Below are 17,653 nucleotides of genomic sequence, written 5' to 3'. Positions count from 1 at the left end.
CACACATTTTTCACCCAAAGCAGTACACTGCCTTTCCCAGTGACGAGTCCAACTCTTCAACCTTCTCAACAAGACAAGAAAGACATTTCAGACTTTGTCAGATATTTTGCTCGTCGGGAACTAGTTAACACTGGTTTATTACAGTTCATTGACCAACCGGAAAGTTTCAGAGCCTGGCAGCGGTCCTTTCAAAATGCTGTAAGTGGTTTGAACTTGACACCTAGTGAAGAATTGGACTTGTTAGTCAAATGGTTGGGAAAAGAATCAGCTGAGCATGCTAAACGCATGAGGTCCGTACTCATTAATCAGCCATTGAAGGGTCTTGACATGATATGGACTAGACTGGAAGAATGTTATGGTGCTCCAGAGGTTATCGAAAGAGCACTTTTCAAGCGTATTGAACATTTTCCAATAATTTCAAGCAAAGACTTCTCAAAGCTTCACGAATTGAGTGATCTTCTAATGGAATTAGAGTCAGCCAAAGCTGATTGATACCTTCCAGGCCTTTCATATCTGGACACAGCTAAAGGTATCAATCCCATAGTTCAGAAGCTGCCATTTAACCTACAAGAAAAGTGGTTGTCTCATGGATCTGGTTACAAAGAGAGGTATGGTGTGTCATTTCCCCCCTTTGAGGTCTTGGTTGACTTTATAAGTCAGCAAGCTAGAATAAGGAATGACCCGGGTTTTAACTTCTTTACTCAAACAGATGCAGTTCATAAAGCAGACAGGGCTAGTTGGAAGCCAAGCAAGTCAAGAGAAGTCTTGGTAAACAAAGTAAATGTATCTTCTCCTGTTCATTTCGACACAGATAAAGATGAGCGGAAAGCTGAGGATGCTGAGAGACTTTGTCCCATTCACAAAAGACCTCACTTACTAAGGAAATGCCGTTCTTTCCGTGAGAAGCCTTTGGAAGAACGTTTTGCTTTTTTGAAAGAAAGGAGAATCTGTTTCAGGTGTTGCGTAGCAACTACTCACATAGCGAAGAACTGCACACATGTGACTCAATGTTCAGAGTGTGGAAGTGAGAAACACATTTCTGCATTGCATCCAGGCCCAGCTCCAAAAGCCCAAGAAGTGGCCTCCTCATCACAGCATGGCGGGGAGGACGTTTCCACGCCACCGACAGAAGTGAAAGCTCATTGCATGGAAGTTTGCAAAGGTGACCTCAGTAATAAGTCATGTTCAAAAATCAGCTTGGCGAAAGTATACCCCAAAGGCCAGCCTGAGAAAGCACTGAAAGTCTATGTGATTCTTGACGAGCAGAACAACAGGTCCTTAGCTCGTTCTGAATTCTTTGATGCCTTCAAAGAAAACGGCCCAGCTTCTTTGTACACCCTTAGAACTTGTTCTGGAGTGACAGAGACCATCGGTCGTAAAGCATCTGACTACCAAATCGAGTTTGTGGATGGAAAGGTAATCCTCTCCCTACCAAGTTTGTTAGAGTGTAACAACATTCCTGATAATAGGACAGAGATTCCCACACCGAGGGCTGCTCTCTATCACACTCACTGAAGCCAATAGCTCCATTCATACCTGACTTCGACCCAGTTGCTGCTATCATGATTCTTTTGGGTCGTGACATTATCAGAGTCCACAAGGTTCGCAGACAGGTAAACGGACATCACAACGCTCCTTATGCACAGAAGCTTGACCTAGGATGGGTGATAGTTGGCAATGTTTGTCTGAACGGCATTCACAAGTCTACTACTCTGAGTACATTCTTCAGTAACACAAAAGAACAATGTCCATCCATCTTTGATCCCTGTCCAAATGTTTTTCATGTGAAAGAGAGAAACAGTAATGATTGGAGAAATAACGATGAAATGTGTTCTATGGAGCAATTTGTTTACAACCACAGAGGTGATCAGTTTGGTCAAGAAGTGTTTAAGGTTACCTGTGATGACAACAAAGTGGCCCCATCTATCAATGACTTGGCGTTCCTTCACATTATGGAACAAGAGTTGGAGAGAGATGAAAGCAACCGCTGGATCGCGCCATTGCCTTTCAAAGCTCCAAGGTGCAGACTCCCTAACAACAGATGTCAAGCCATGAAAAGGTTATCAACCTTGAGACGTAATCTTGAGAGAAACACAGAGATGAAACAGCACTTCTTTACATTTATGGGTAAAGTTTTTAGTAACAACCATGCTGAAGAAGCTCCCCCTCTCATGGAAGGGTAAGAGTGCTGGTATTTGCCTCTCTTTGGGGTATATCACCCTAAAAAACCTGGTAATATAAGAGTTGTCTTTGATTCCAGTGCCCGTCATGAGGATGTCTCGCTGAATGATGTTCTTTTATCTGGGCCAGACCTGAACAACACCCTTCTTGGGGTGCTCATGCGATTTCGCAAAGAAGCTGTGGCCATTACAGCTGACATTGAACAAATGTTCTACTGTTTCCTAGTTAGAGAGGATGACCGCAATTTCCTAAGGTTCCTGTGGTTTTGTAAGAATGACCCATCTAAAGACATCATTGAGTACCGCATGCGGGTCCATGTGTTCGGCAACAGTCCATCTCCTGCTGTGGCCATCTATTGTCTCCGGCAGTCCGTCAAAGGTGGTGACCCTGAGGTCAAGAACTTTGTGAACCGTGACTTCTATGTTGATGATGGTTTGAAGTCTCTTCCTACAGTTGAGGCAGCAGTGGACCTGATCAAAAACACACAGAGGAATCTTGCTGGTTTCAACTTACGGCTTCACAAGATAGCTTCCAACAGCAAAGAGGTTCTAAAGGCCTTCCCACCTCAGGATCATGCCAGCGATCTCAAAGATTTGGATTTTGGATGTGATATGCTTCCTACGCAGCGCAGTCTGGGATTGAATTGGAGTCGGAAATCTGACACCTTTACTTTCAAAATAGCTACTGACGCAAAACCCTTCACTCGTCGAGGTGTCCTATCCACCATTAACAGCATCTTTGACCCCCTTGGCTTTGTTGCTCCAGTTACAATCCAGGGAAAATTAATCTTGAGAGAGCTTAACAACCAGAATGATAACTGGGACTCCCCTCTTTAAAAAGAAATGGAGGAAAAATGGGATATGTGGCGGCTTTCACTTAAGGATTTAAGTAAGCTTCAGATTCCAAGATGCTACACAAACAAATCACCTTCTACAGCTACACGAATGGAGTTATTTGTCTTCTCTGATGCATCAATAAAAGCAATAGCTGCAGTGGCCTACCTCAGATTGACAGATTCATGCGGAATCAACCATGTTGGCTTCATCATGGGTAAAGCAAAACTCAGCCCTGCGCAAACAGTTCCTCGTTTTGAATTGTGTGCTGCGGTTCTGGCAATAGAGCTGGCTGAGTTCATTGCTTCAGAAATTGACATACCCTTGGATGACACTGCTTACTTTACAGATAGCAAGGTAGTGTTAGGCTACATATATAATGAGAGCCGACGCTTCTATGTATATGTCAGCAATTGTGTCCTCCGGATTCGTAAGTCTTCACATCCAAATCAATGGAAATATGTGTACACAGAGGAGAACCCAGCAGATATTGCAACAAGGTCTGACACTGCTGCTCGTCTTCAAGACACCAAATGGCTTCATGGACCAAAGTTTCTGACAAACAACCCCACCCCCAGACTCTACCTGGAGAGAACACATATGAGCTTAGGGATCCCTCTTCAGATGCAGAGGTACATGACGAGTACGAATCTTGGAGCACAACGTTTCTCCAAATTTTCCACTTGGAAGTCTATCACTCATGCCATTGCACGTCTTTTTCATATATCTCGGCAGTTCCATAAAGGTTCTCCAACAGAAACAGCAAGCTGCAAGGGCTGGCATTACTGTTCCAATGTTCCAACAGTTGAAGAACTCTCATGTGCTGAAAAAGTGATCATTAAAGCAATCCAAGAGGAGACATATGTCCAAGAGTATAAGAGCTTGGACACTGGAGACAAGATCTATTTATCTTTTTATAGATGTTTATAGATGCAGACGGCCTGCTAAGAGTTGAGGACAGTGCATACAGTAAGAAAGTCTCTAAAGATTGTTGCGACACCTCCACCTCGACCAACCGGACGTGGCTCATGCATATAACAGTAGCTTGGTGGGGTATACTCATTTAGACCGTAATAATCATTTGGTTTAAGCCAGGTTTCGGTAAGGCAACGTATATCAAAACTGTTGTCTGTGATCATTTCAATAATTTACCAGAACTGACTTTGAATTTAGTGATCTAATATTAAGTAGGCCGAACTTTATGAGTTGGTTTTGCTCTTTATTACATTGTCTTCAGGTTTTTAATCACGATAAGGTTTTTTCTCTGACTTTTACTGAAGTTATTATTTCATTTTATTATTCGGGGGATAGACACAGTCTCTATGCATTTGGAAGCAGTTTTTTAACATTTTTAACAGTTGAGTTGGAGGAACACAGACTATGGTTAAAGTTTTGACTTGGGATGCTCATATTGACCGTTTAACCATTAACCGATAGTAAAAATTTTGACCGGTTAATACTATCAGTTAAACGATTTAAAAGGTATGTGTATTTTAAGTCAAATAATATTAACAATATTTTTTTAATAATACGTTTTTAAATAACTATTAAATCATACATGTTTTTAGTTTTCTGTATGGTGAAAGAAAAACATGCTAAACATTAACTCACGGAGCGTGCAGACGCGTGCGACTAGGTGTAAATGCACTCCGAAACGTTTTCGAGACAGATTAAAATCCGATCACGCAAGTCACTTGACGAAACTGGACACGTGTAATTGATCTGATTGTTGATGCACATTTATCAGGGCTTTACTCCTCCAAATGGAGTGCTACTGGCAGCCTTGCTCAAGCTAAAGTTCTTTGTTTTAAATGTAGACACGGGACAATCGCGCTCACAATGCTGTGACATTCTCTGTCTTCCCAGCGTGTATACGGCTCAGCAAAGCTAATAACGGAGCTACTGCAAGGGAATTTCGGTGCTAGCCATCAATTTATTCTTTACATAAACGTATCTCATGGATGCTTAGCATCGGCTGCCCTTGCCCTTTGGAAAGGAGAAGAAAACGTCACGACCCGTGGTTTCCCTGCCTTCTTTTAGACGTGACGTAAAAATACGAATGTGAAATATGAAAAAATAATGTTTGTATTTTGGGTGGTATAGCAGATCGGATTTATATATGTTTAGCTAAGATTGGCTGGTGGAAAGCAAATGAAAGGCTATTCCTCTGGCGTTATGTCTACATTCCCGGGACATCGTGCCATCTGAAAGGGTGTCAACAAGCTCCAGACTGTCACCACAAAACGTAAACATGTTACTTTATTAAATAAAAACTCCAAGCTTTGGATTGAGGTAGGCCTGCTATTTTTATTTCATGAAAAAACTTTCTGACGGAAATAAACTTTTCCGGTTCTTCTGTGTTTTCGTTTTGTCTAATTTGTTAATTATTTCAGTTATTTTCTTGGCTGTTTATTTTTTGCTTTGGATTTATATTACTTTAGTGTTTCTCTATTGTCCAAAATGCTGCAGGTTCGTGAAAATTTGATAATATGTGAATGCAGGTGCTGTTGTTGAACTATTCGTTATGCTGCTGTTTGCATGTTAAAATAAATCTGTGAAAAAAATGTTTGTATTTTTAACGTGTCACAGACCCTCGTCAACTGTAGCTGTGTCTCATTTCGAAGTCTGCGTCCTCCAGATGTCGCATGCGAAGGCGTATGAGATGCAGCATGTATTTTTATTTAATACCAATTAATACCGTCTCGATCATTAGTGTCGTCCTTCAGGATCGCAGGTACTTGCACAGAGACATCAAGAACACGGGCCCCAGGAAAACAATGAGTGCGCACATTACCTTGAGTGGAGGAAGCGCGTACGTTACAGGCGATTGAGTCTCTGATGCCCACACCATTGCATTCCATCTCGCAGAGGGCGGCAAAACGGTTCCTGGTCAGAATCTCAAAGCTCGGTGGTGGCAGTGTGGGAGAGGTCATCGCTCCGGTCCTGGCTTGCGCCTTTCGCCGTGGGTGTGCCGGTACAGGAGTGCAGTTCTGTCATGGTTCTGCCCCATCTTGTCTTGCTTTTCTTGATCTTGTGGCAGAGCCATGACAGAACCTCTTGTTTCATGTGGAGAGAGGCATTTTGACCCTTCTGGCCTTCTATATGCTCTCTCCAGGTCTCGTCATTGTTCCTGCCCTCTTGTTTCCTCGTTAGTGATAATTATTAGTTCATGTCCCACACCTGTCCCCTCTTGATTTATCTCCCTATATATTGACCTCGTGTCTCTTGTCTTGTGCTGGTTCATTGTACTGTTGTGTTTGTGTCATCTGTGGTGAGTTCCTGTGTTTTGTGTAGTCTAGTTTATTGTAGTTATATGTCAAGTGTTATTATTAGTCTAGTCTAGTTAGTCCTTGTTCCCATTAACCCCTTACCCGCTGTCTGGGTCCTCTGTCCTTGTCCTCACCACCCACATTCATGACAAGTTCATTTGGGCTCGTCGTGTTCTTGAAGCCTGGGCTCTGTGCAGAGAAGCACGCAGAGTAGAAGTGGTAGGAGTATTACAATCGCGTCGAAAACTTACCGCGGCTTTGCGAGCGTCAGCCCAGGATGTTTCCAGCTCCGTTTTACATTCTCGCAGGCGTGCCTGCTTCTCTAGTAAATCCTGGATCTGCTTCTCCACAGCCTCCAGTTCCGACTGAAGTGCGAACGTTTCCTGATCTGCACTCAGAGGTACACACACGTCTGAAACATTAGCCATTAGTGATATAATAATGAGAACAGTGTGTTAAGCAGTAAGGGCAATATTCAGTAAGTAAAGGCTGGTAATCTTAACAGTTAACTGCTAACTGATCCTATAAAATAATTTATCTGCGTTTAAGGACGATTTTGGTATGGGATACACTTAAGGATAAGTTTGACCCTCGGTAAAATAACAATTTAAAACATTAATCTTAAGATATAACAAGAATAAACGATATATTAACAATAAGTTTGAAGGAGCTCTGGCTCAAACCAGTCGCCAGAAGAGAAGCAGGGTTTTTTTCTGCTCAGACAGACGTGAGACACGCTGAACACTGTAAGTGTGTGTTATAAATGGAGAGAAAACATTCTGCTTGCTTGGTTTTTCGTCATTAAACCAAACTTTTAAGTCTTCAGCCAAAGTTTAAATCCTGACTTGTTGTCACCCCTCGTTTACGCATTATGTCTGTAGGTGGTCTTTTGTGGCTGGCATTCGACCACAAGACTACTTTCCTGTAAGGATAGAAAAAGGCTAAAAGCTAAATATAACTAAAAATGCAGTTATGAGCAGCAGGCTATGTAATATGAGTGATTTTTTTATTTTTGATTTAACTTGGATTATGACCATTTCACTAATAAAAGTGTCTGCCAACAAACACCAAAAAACATGCTTCAGAACAGAGAAGAGAAGGTGCTTAAAGTTTTGAGCAATGTATTATTACTATGAATTATAATGAAACCGCTATCTTGTACTCTGCAATAAACGCTTACTCAATCTTTCTCACTGATTTGAAGAGACATGTCTTCAATAAATGTTTAATTTAAGCAATATTCTGTATCACTTCTTATTACTTAATTAGATTTAATGAGATGAAGGTGGAAAAAATAAAATCGGTCAAACATATCAGCCATAGGCTGGCCTGATTTCTAAGCATCGGCATCGGCCAGAGAAAAACCCATGTCGGTCGACATTTATGGAAGCATATTGGTAGCAATTATCAAATTGAAATGCAATTTGCAAAATGGCAATGCAGTATGTAAAATGACAATGCATTTATGTCTTTAAATATACATTTAAAATAACATATGTGCAACATTAGGTGCAAAATGAAAATGAAAATTCAATAACACAATTGACATTTGTCCGTTCCTACACTACTTTTAATATGTATTTTGAAATGCATATTTTAACGCTCTAAGTTGCGAAATTAAAATGAAAATGCATTCCCCGGATTGAGTATATGTGTTTAAGATAGCCAAGCAAAACTGTTGCAAAATGATCATTCAAATGTTATTTTCCTTAAATGCATTAACATTCACGGGTTGAACATTTTGGATTGCATTTTCATTACACAGCGCGCCGAGTGTTGCAAAATTCAATGTGGACTTGAGAATGCATTTCGAGCTGGCCACGCCCCCTCCCCGATACAGCGTCATTGTGTGAAGGCGGAGCCAGGTGTACGTGCGTTGATGTGAGGCTGCAGACAGAGCTGATAAAAGCAATACATCGCATGCACACGAATTAGAGCACAAAGACAGAAATGGCTTAAGTGTTTCTTAAGATTATTAGGTGTCTGTAGACGATAGAACTAGTAGCTACATTGTTAGAACATCTCGCATAAAATTCTCTGCCTTATTAGGTGGTGAGCTCGCTATGCTAAATGTCTCATGTAGACTTTCTCAATACGCATGCAGACGCGTTTTCATCATGAACACATTCAGTATTTTGAGTGTTGTTTAGTCACAATATCTGCACACAATCATTCAGAAATGTTCATTTTGTGAGACTGTACAGCCCAAACACGACCCATCCAAAATATGTAGCCTATACAAAATCAATTTTATTTTCTCCTTTTAAGTATATTTTTTCAAACTCTAAAAGTTCAATTAAATTTAAGTTATCAAATTAAATTAAATTTTAGTAAAAGTGTGTCTACTACACTGAAATCATGAAACTTAAAATATTTAACAACAATTAATTAAAAACGAATGTTTCATTATTTGTTTATTTAAATAATGTTGAATGAAAAATTCTACATTTAATTATGTCGCAATTAAAGTACAAGTTATAATTAGGGTAGGCCTATAGCCTATCAACAAACAAGATAGCCTACATTATATCATGTTTTTATTATTTATAAAGCAAAACAACATGTGTGTAAACAAAAAAGCGAATAGAAAGCAGTTGACAAAAAGTACAGAACAAGCTACAGAATGCATTTGATCTTGTGCAGAGCGAATGAAAAAGCCGCTAATAAAGCATACTGCCCATATTAGCTAATTTATAGAACATACACAGACTAAACACTCGAGTGATTATGATGTTAATATTATTTTACATTGTTCTTGTTGAGGAAATGCAAGCATTATGCTTGGATGAAAGTCGGCTCAATGTTTGTGAATAATAACTCCGTCTGAGGAATCTGCGCAAACCATAGACTGTATAAAATATGGACGTAGTGTCCGTGACGTCATCCGTAGGTTTGTGAAGAGTAAAAATGAAGCCAAAAGTAGACGGAGCTGGTCATGGCATCTTGGCAGCGCGTCACTCCCGGATAATCGAAAATGGGCAAAGAGGCAGGATGTGGGTGGAGCTGACGTTCCTGGTTGCTGAAACAAACGATGCCTGCTAAGCTCGACGTATTGGCGGTTGACATTTAAACGTTTACAGCGGTTTACACCTTACTCTTGAGGTAAATTACCTGAAATTACACAAAAAATGTGCATTTGACAGCTAAATGGACACCTGTCACTCAAGTGGCCACGCCCTTAATTATGCCGAATTTTAAGGCTTAACATAATCTAAACGGATGAGTTATAAAAAAATTCACGTAATTCAAGTAATTGTTAACATAACTGTATGTAGCTTTAGATCATTATCTACTTTTTCGTTTTATGCGTGCTTCCGTCCCCGTTTTCCTCATCACGGCAATAAGAACCCAATACAGTATGGTTACGCATGGCTCCAGTGAAATGATTATTATGCCACTTTTATTTGACATAGTTTGCTTGCAGATGCACTATGGGAGAGTTTGTTTCTGGTGTGTTTTCATAGCTCATGGTATGTTTGTTTATGTGATTTGTTGGATACAGGTGTGTTTCGAGTGTGGTGCATTTAACCCGCAGTGGGTGAGTGTGACGTATGGTATCTGGATCTGTCTAGAATGTTCGGGCAAACACAGAGGCCTCGGCGTCCACCTCAGGTAAGAAATAATTATGTCTGCCAGACAAGAGAAGAAAAATATTGGGAGGGGGAGGGAGAGAGGGAGAGGGGGAGAGGAAGACCCCGGCGAGGAGATCGGCTCTGCTGACTTACCTGCCTGGCGATGATGCAGCTCAACGCACCGTCGGACTGAGAGTGCTGAGGGCTGCTGAGTATGCCTGACATTGCGTCTCGCCATGACGCAATGTCGAGTTGCCGAACACCGTCATGTAGAGGGTGAGAGCGGCTGTGATAAACACCCAGAGAGAGAGGAAACTCTTTTTGTGAGAATGGGGGTGGGGGCCCAGTAGGTGTTGGGACAGGGCAGGGGGACCATCCCAGATCGACCGACCAGCGATGGAATGGCTGGGCTCGGGCCCGATGGTGTTCTCGGTCTCCCTGGGGTTTTCTCGGTCTCCCTGGGGTCCTCCCGTCAGGGCCGCTTCTGCTTCCACGACGGCTGCTGTCGGGTCAGTGGTCTCCTCCTCGACGTCTTCTTCCGGGGGGCTGCCTGGGTGGGGGGGGTGCAGGAGCGGCGTCGAAGAGGACCGGGGCTGCTGGGGGAGCAGGCCAAAAGGCGGCCGAGTCTTGATGGCCTCCGTCTGCTTCTTCACTGTCGAGAACTGCTGGGAGAAGTCCTCGACAGTATCGCCGAACAGCCCCCCTTGCGAGATGGGTGCGTCGAGAAAGCGGACTTTCTCAGCGTCACGCATCTGTGCAAGGTTAAGCCAGAGGTGTCTCTTCTGGACCACAAGTGTGGACATCGTCTGACCCAGGGCCCGCGCGGTCACCTTGGTCGCCTGTAGGGCAAGGTCGGTTGCGGTGCGGAGTTCCTGCATAAGCGCTGGGTCGGTCTTACCCTCGTGGAGCTCTTTCAATGCCTTGGCCTGGTGGACCTGCAGCAGTGTAAGCCTTCGACACCAGAGATGCCGAAAACTTACATGCTTTGGACGGGAGTCTAGGTTGACCTCTCCAGGTGGCCGCCGTCTGTGGGCACAGATGTACCGCGAAGGCACGCTCCATCTGGGGCACATCGACGTAGCCTCTAGCTGCCCCACCATCGAGAGAAGTAAGGGCGACGGAACTAGTTTGACGGGAACGCGCCGAAAAGGAGTTCCTCATGCACTTCCCGGGAAATACGGCACCGGGGCCGGGAAGGGGCGGTGCGGTGCACTGCAGCCTAATGCTCGTGGCGGCCTGGGCAAGCATGGCTGACATTTCGACGTCCCCTTCTTCCTGGGCTCGACCTCCCGAGGGAGGGAGCTCCGAGGAATCGTCGGGGTTGGATGCCAGTAAGTCACCCTCCGATGCTGCAAGGGACATCTCATCATCATCACGCACCGTTTCCGAATACATGGCTGAGGAACAAGACGGGGTGGGACCGCCTCCTGGGGAACGGTCAGACGAGCGAGACGGTGCGTGAACGGTCCGCGAGCCTGTGGCTGATGGATTAATGCTCACGGTAATCCCCATATCGCCAAGAACAAAAGGTGAATGAATGCAGCACGCCGTCTCCCTTTTATACCCGGATATCCGTGGCGGAGTCCAGCATGCAAATTTCATTCGCCAATTTCATTGGCCTTTTCAAAGCTAGTCAGAAGATAATAGGTTTTCAAGTCAAACCCCTTCTGTTGGTTCGACACAACGTCGAGAGACTGACAGAAAGGGAACCCTGGCTGCTGACATTCTTCCAAATATCTTCCTTGGTTTTTAGCAGAACATAAAAACAAAACCTGTTTGGAACAAATAAATGTAAATGGTGACAGAATTTTCATTTTTGGGTGAACTGTCCCTTTAATTGAATACTAAAGTATACTGAAGTATTTTTTCATGTGGGCAAATATATTACTATTGTACAGTAAAAAACGGAAAACACCGAATCCAGAAAATTTAAAACGGATTTGTCTCAGGACTCTAGACTGGTCTGAAATCTTTAGTATCATTTCTCTAATGCTCTTCTGTATTACGCAAACATTGAAAGTGAATATAAGAACAACAGGTTTCATATGAACAGAACATTATATGGTCTATGCTCCATATAATCGTAACACACAGTTGGTGAAGAACACTGTCAGCTGTTGTGTATGATAGAACAGAGCTGACTGTGAAGTCTTTCTCTTGGTTTATTCATGTTCTCTATAGCTTTGTACGGTCGGTCTCAATGGACAAGTGGAAGGATGTTGAGCTGGAGAAGATGAAAGCTGGAGGAAACGGAAAGTTTCGTATGTTTCTCGAGCTGCAAGACGACTATGATCCCAGTTTAAGTTTACAGGAAAAATACAACAGCAAAGCTGCCGCTCTTTTCAGAGACAAGGTGAGCTCATAAACACCAATCATGAATACTGATGTTAAACGCAGATGAATGAATCGGATGCTTTCGAATAGGTGTGTTTGACTTCATCCGGAAAATCACAGATGGTCGAGATTTGCAGTCGAGGGAGGAGACGAAAAAGGGACACTTGCTGTGAATTAAAATACCAATAACACAAAATACCACGTTACCATTATATGAACAGAGTTAAAAAACACAGATTAATAAGTATAAATTGAACTAAAGATGTTTGAATAATCACGTCACGTGAGTCTAGCTAATCACAGCCTGGGGTAGCCGCTCTGGAAATGCTCTTGCGGTACTTTAAAGCCATACTTCACAGTGACGTGGCGACGGTGCCGGTTCAAGTCAAACACAATTTCTAACCAGCATGCACTGCTTCAAGTCAGCTGTCGATCGGCTTGTGCAGAGCCACACGAAGACGAACACAGCTACATATGAATCAATGGGTTGTTCTGTTCTGTTCTGTTCTGTGTGTATTGAAGGTGGCCACACTTTCTGAAGGAAATGAATGGTCTATAGAGAATTCACCTGCTCGTGATTGGAAGCCTCCTCAAGCAAAGACAGGCCTGAGCTCCGCCCACCGGTACAGCAGACACCTTCAGTGGATGTAGTGATGTGTCTCCATTATGAGTGATGTGTGTTTGTGTGTCATGTTCTTGCAGGTCCAGTGGCACGGTGGCTCAGAATAATGCTCGCTCCTCTGATAAAGCCTTTGAGGACTGGCTGACAGATGATGTCAACTCTTATCAAAAGTGAGTTCATCTGTCTTTGTCTTGACTCCATCGTGCAGTGAAACCTGGTGAGAGACACAGGACTCCATGTGAAGGGCTGTTTGTGTGATTTCAGTGCTGGAGGTTGTGGGCCGCAGGAGAATCGATACGTGGGTTTTGGTAACACTCCAAACCCACCCAAGAAAGATGAGGACTTCATTAATAATGCCATGTCCTCCTTCTACTCGGTAATGATCACAGCCATTGTTTTTGCCCGTTGGCTTTACTTTTTCATCTTTTTATTTTGGTGGAGGTTATTTCTAGACTGTCTGATAAATAGGATTTTGGGAATGGGACATGAATACAGTATGTTAAATAACAGCAGTGTTGGGCAGTACTGTAATTTGATCACTTTTTTGGTAACGGAGTAATTTAACACGTTACGTTAGTCATTTTAACATGGTAACTATACGTTACAGCTGCGTTACATCGTTGCCATTGTATCGTTTTATCATTTAAATTGTAAAAAGTGAAATAGCTTTTTCAAAGTCTGGATGCCTGCCTGTCGCACCCGCGACATCATCAAACTGAAACGCGCCTGTGCGGAAAGTACTACCAAAGCCACTGCATGGAAAGCCTGCCACCTTAAGCTAAAAACTGGTAACGGCCGATGCTATTGCCGCGCGCAACGCAGGCAAGGAGACTAGACACCAGATATGATTGGCTGAGGTGCCTCTCGTGATCCATGTTAGCCTTTATGCTCCAACTGTAAGTATTACAGACCCATACATCTCCCTATCACAAGACAATCTTTGGTACTACCAGAGAAAACAAACTCAGCATGGAGAGAGAAACGTATGCGTTCTGTAGCTGGAAATACAATCATTATTTTGAGTTTATTTCTGTCAAAGGCAAGAACATTGTTGTGCATTGTCTGTCATGTGGAGGTAAGCAAAACCCTCTCTCCCACGAAAAACAAGCTGAAAGGGCAGTACAGCACGGTTACACTTCTGGAGAAAGTAACGTCACCAGGCACGGAGAGCAATGAATCAACTTCTACTGTCGAGTGTCAGGCTGCTATTAGCAACATGTTATGTTTTGTCAGACTAGTTTTTGCTGCTCTAACGCTGTTGTATTTGTTAAATGATGAAGAAATCATCACAGAAATATGGAGAAGCACTAGTTAAGATATACAAGTCATAAGAAACTAAGGAGAGTTTTTACATTATGGAGTATGCAGGTTTAGAAATACTAGTTAACATATGAAAAAATGTTTGAAGTTAAAATGTCACAGTTGAATTATTATTATTATTTATGACAGGCTTTAGTATGGAATAAGCAGAAAGAATGTATTAAAAGAATTAAAGATGAGATAGAGTATGCACTTCCCAATAAAGTTTAGTCTTGAGAAGGCTAAAGAGGTTATTTTGTGATTTTGAGGGGAGGGGGGTAGTAATGTAACGAGTAACACTCCCGTGTTATGTTTATTATTTACCTGCTCTAGATGTCTGCAGGTCTTTATGCGACACGAGTTTGGTGGGAGAAGCAGCGCTCGCGGAGCGGAAAGGGTTAAATTGAAGTGCATTTGGCGCTAAATATAGATATTCGAGGATATGGAAGCAAGATCATCAACATAAATGTCCCTGAGTGCGCGTGATGTGTACAGTTTGGTTATGTAGACGCCCTGCTCAATTGAAACTATAGAAATAGTCAGATGTTTTGAATGGTTCATTAGGTCTCAATGTCCGGATAGAACGAAGCCGAGGTCCGCATCTGGACTTGGTGCATTTCCGCCACCAACTGTAACTGTTCCCTTAACCAGCCACACCAAAGCAAACTGACAATATTTTATCCTGTCCCATGCCAGTGACATGATTATTAGTGGTATTGTTTCCCTTCCTGCGGGATTCCCGAAAAAATGTCAGCCTCTAATGTGGGCCACAGTAGGACTTGGCCGATAAATGTTGTCACATCGAATCGCGATAAAATTGATGTCGATAACAATGATAAACACTTGACGTTTTATCTAGGCTGCAACTATCTATTATTTTTCCAATCAATTGGTCTGTCGAGTAATGTAACGAGTAGTGTAACTAATTACAAGTGAAATAAAGTAATCAGACCAGTAACTTAATTACTTTTAAAAGGAGTAATCAGTAATTTAATCACGTTTCCAGAGTAACTTGCCCAACACTGAATAACAGTAGTATCTCTTGTGCATACTTGAGAGGAGAATGTTCGTGTCATGATCCCTTGTGGATATACACTGTCACGTCCGGGTCTTTGTGTTTTATTTACTCAGATTTTTTTGTCATGAAGGGTTGGAGCAGTTTCACTGTTGGAGCCAGTAAATTTGCATCTGTTGCTAAAGACAGTGTGAGTACATTCATGATGCTCCATTGCATGTCTTTAAAGTTCACCAAAACATGACAATTCTGTCATAAATGACAGATCAACACCCGTCAGACCAAATGAAGATAGTATTGATGAGGTCCAAGAGCTTTTTTATGAACGAGAACTCACTTTTGTCCTTCTCTCCTCAAACAGACCTCAAAACTGGCCGGCCAAGCCACTCTGAAGGTAAGTGTGATGTTGAACATGAATGGAGATGATAGTGCTGATGGGTGAAGTGTGTGTGTTATATATGCTGCTTTCCTCTCCTCTCACTGCTGCGGATGACAGTTACGTGGTTATAAGCCTCCCCCTGAGCCGGTAATCCTCCCGCATGCTTGATCTCTCTCTCTCGTGTGTGTGTGTGTTCATCATGTGTTCATTTTGCCAACTCATTCCATTATGGGCTCTTAACTAGTTACTCATCATTTCTGTCCACTGTGTGTCAAAAGCCTTGAAGAGGCAGTGGTGTAAAGTATTGGAGTAAATGTTAGGGCTGTCACAAGTATGAAATAATCGTCTCATTGCGATTGTTTGACCTCATGGCGATGGTTTCAGATCACCGCAATTATTGCACATCTCTATAGAAGACACTAGGGGGAGCTGTAGTGCATCTGCATATTGCATATTTTATTGTATATATTGTAACTAAAGCATGGTAATACTTGTAAAATGTACTACCACAACACAATCACTTTAAAAAAAATAAAGCATATACCATAAAAATAATTTGCAGTACAATTTAATATTATTTAAGCTAATCTCGGTGTGAAAACCAGTCTACCAAAATTTAATTAACATAGAAGTACAATTTTATTGTAGTCTTGAGTAGTATTGAGAAAAAGACAGACTAGAAGCTTTTCTATGAATGACAGCATTTTAATTTCTGATCAATTTACTTAATTTACAAGTATTTGGCGGTTATATTATTGACTAGGGATGCAACGATTAAAGATTTTGTTGGTACGATTATTGTCTCAGGAATAATCACGGTTGCACGATTATGGCAATTATTATGCATTCATTAATTTCTACATTTTTTCTGGCCCTGCCTAAATTTAAACTTGTCCTACCACAAAAAAGTAATAAATAAATAATATTGTCTAGTTATTTGTTTGTTTTTATATCTGTTTTCTTAAAAAAATAAGATTATAATACCCTAAGACTATTAGCCTAACTCACAGACATTTCATATAGTCAAAGACAGTGAATCCTTAAGTATAAAAATTAGTACAAATGATCAAATTACAAGCAATAGCACAAATAAATGTATTAAAGCAAACACAACAATTAAATTAAGTGTTTTTCATGTGTTTCAAGTTGGTCTAACCATGGTTATCAGGTACAGAAACTGAATAAAGGAGTCAAATGTAAAACACTTCATATTCTTCACAGTATAAATACAAATATATATTAAAGTTATTAAAGTTAATCAGTCAGGAGTGGTGAGTTTGTTTTTTGTTGTTTGACGAGCATCGAAACAGATATGTTTATTATGCTGCTGTCCCTTTAAGAGCTAGCGCGCACAGATCACATGATTTTGTATCCCCACTGATTGCGTTCATAACGAACCATAATGGATTCAATTTATCAACGTGATATAGAGCCCATTCGCTAAATAACGTTTAAACACCACATATTATTAATAAAAATGACATAAGCATAAGTTAAATTGGTCCAACTTGCATCAGGAGTAGACTTTGAATTTGAGCTTGCGCATACAGAATGTAACGTTACGCATCCTATGAGCCGTCCTCTACGCGACGCTTCTCGTCCAGTGTGCGACTCTATTAACTAACATGCCGCTTTGTTTGTTTACGTTGCACTGAAAGCTCAACTGTCACCGCTACAGCCTTGATTTTGAATGTACATGTAAGATGGGATGTTTGGTCTCTCTGCCATGTTAATTTAGTGCGTGTCGTGGCCTCAGTGTCTCTGATAAGCACGGCTCTTTAAGCTGGTGCACCGCTGGTGTAACTTTGTTTCCCTTTCTGTCGGACTCTCGACGTTGTGTCGAACCGACAGATGGGGTTCGTCCCTGAGAACCAATCGCTTCTGACTACTTAGAAAAGGCCAATGAAAATTGGCGAATGAAATTTGCATGCCGGACTCCGCCCCCGGAAGTCCGGGTATAAAAGGGAGACGGCGTGCTTCATTCATTCACCTTTTGTTCTTCGGAGCCTTCGCTTGTGAAGATCAACTCTCGTTACTACTTAGCAACTCCAGATTGCCGGTTCTATGACGTGGTGCAGCGGACGGTCCCTTCCTGCGGCGACTTCCCCTGTGCGTCTCGGCGGTTCCAGAGGTGTTCGAGCTAGCAGAC

The 17,653-nt window shown here is 42.1% G+C and overlaps 1 protein-coding gene across 8 annotated transcripts in view; it reads left to right on the top strand.

Annotated features, from left to right (window-relative positions):
- arfgap1 (ADP-ribosylation factor GTPase activating protein 1) overlaps positions 1–17,653 on the top strand; it is a 58,276-nt gene that overhangs the window by 18,551 nt on the left and 22,072 nt on the right. For 4 of the 8 annotated variants that reach the window (XM_057362851.1, XM_057362850.1, XM_057362847.1 and 1 more), the window contains exons 3-11: positions 6,636–6,683; positions 9,786–9,895; positions 12,037–12,208; positions 12,712–12,812; positions 12,892–12,981; positions 13,076–13,187; positions 15,259–15,315; positions 15,487–15,519; positions 15,622–15,651. In XM_057362851.1, coding sequence (XP_057218834.1) covers positions 6,636–6,683; positions 9,786–9,895; positions 12,037–12,208; positions 12,712–12,812; positions 12,892–12,981; positions 13,076–13,187; positions 15,259–15,315; positions 15,487–15,519; positions 15,622–15,651 — 753 coding nt within the window. The remainder of the gene's footprint in view (positions 1–6,635; positions 6,684–9,785; positions 9,896–12,036; positions 12,209–12,711; positions 12,813–12,891; positions 12,982–13,075; positions 13,188–15,258; positions 15,316–15,486; positions 15,520–15,621; positions 15,652–17,653) is intronic. The other 4 variants (XM_057362853.1, XM_057362848.1, XM_057362849.1 and 1 more) reach the window with 3 other exon arrangements.

Source organism: Triplophysa rosa, linkage group LG20 (assembly GCF_024868665.1).
Source record: "Triplophysa rosa linkage group LG20, Trosa_1v2, whole genome shotgun sequence".
Classification (NCBI taxonomy): Eukaryota; Metazoa; Chordata; class Actinopteri; order Cypriniformes; family Nemacheilidae; genus Triplophysa; species Triplophysa rosa.
The sequence above is the reverse complement of the archived record's forward strand: the minus strand, read 5'-3'. Positions and strand labels throughout refer to the sequence as shown.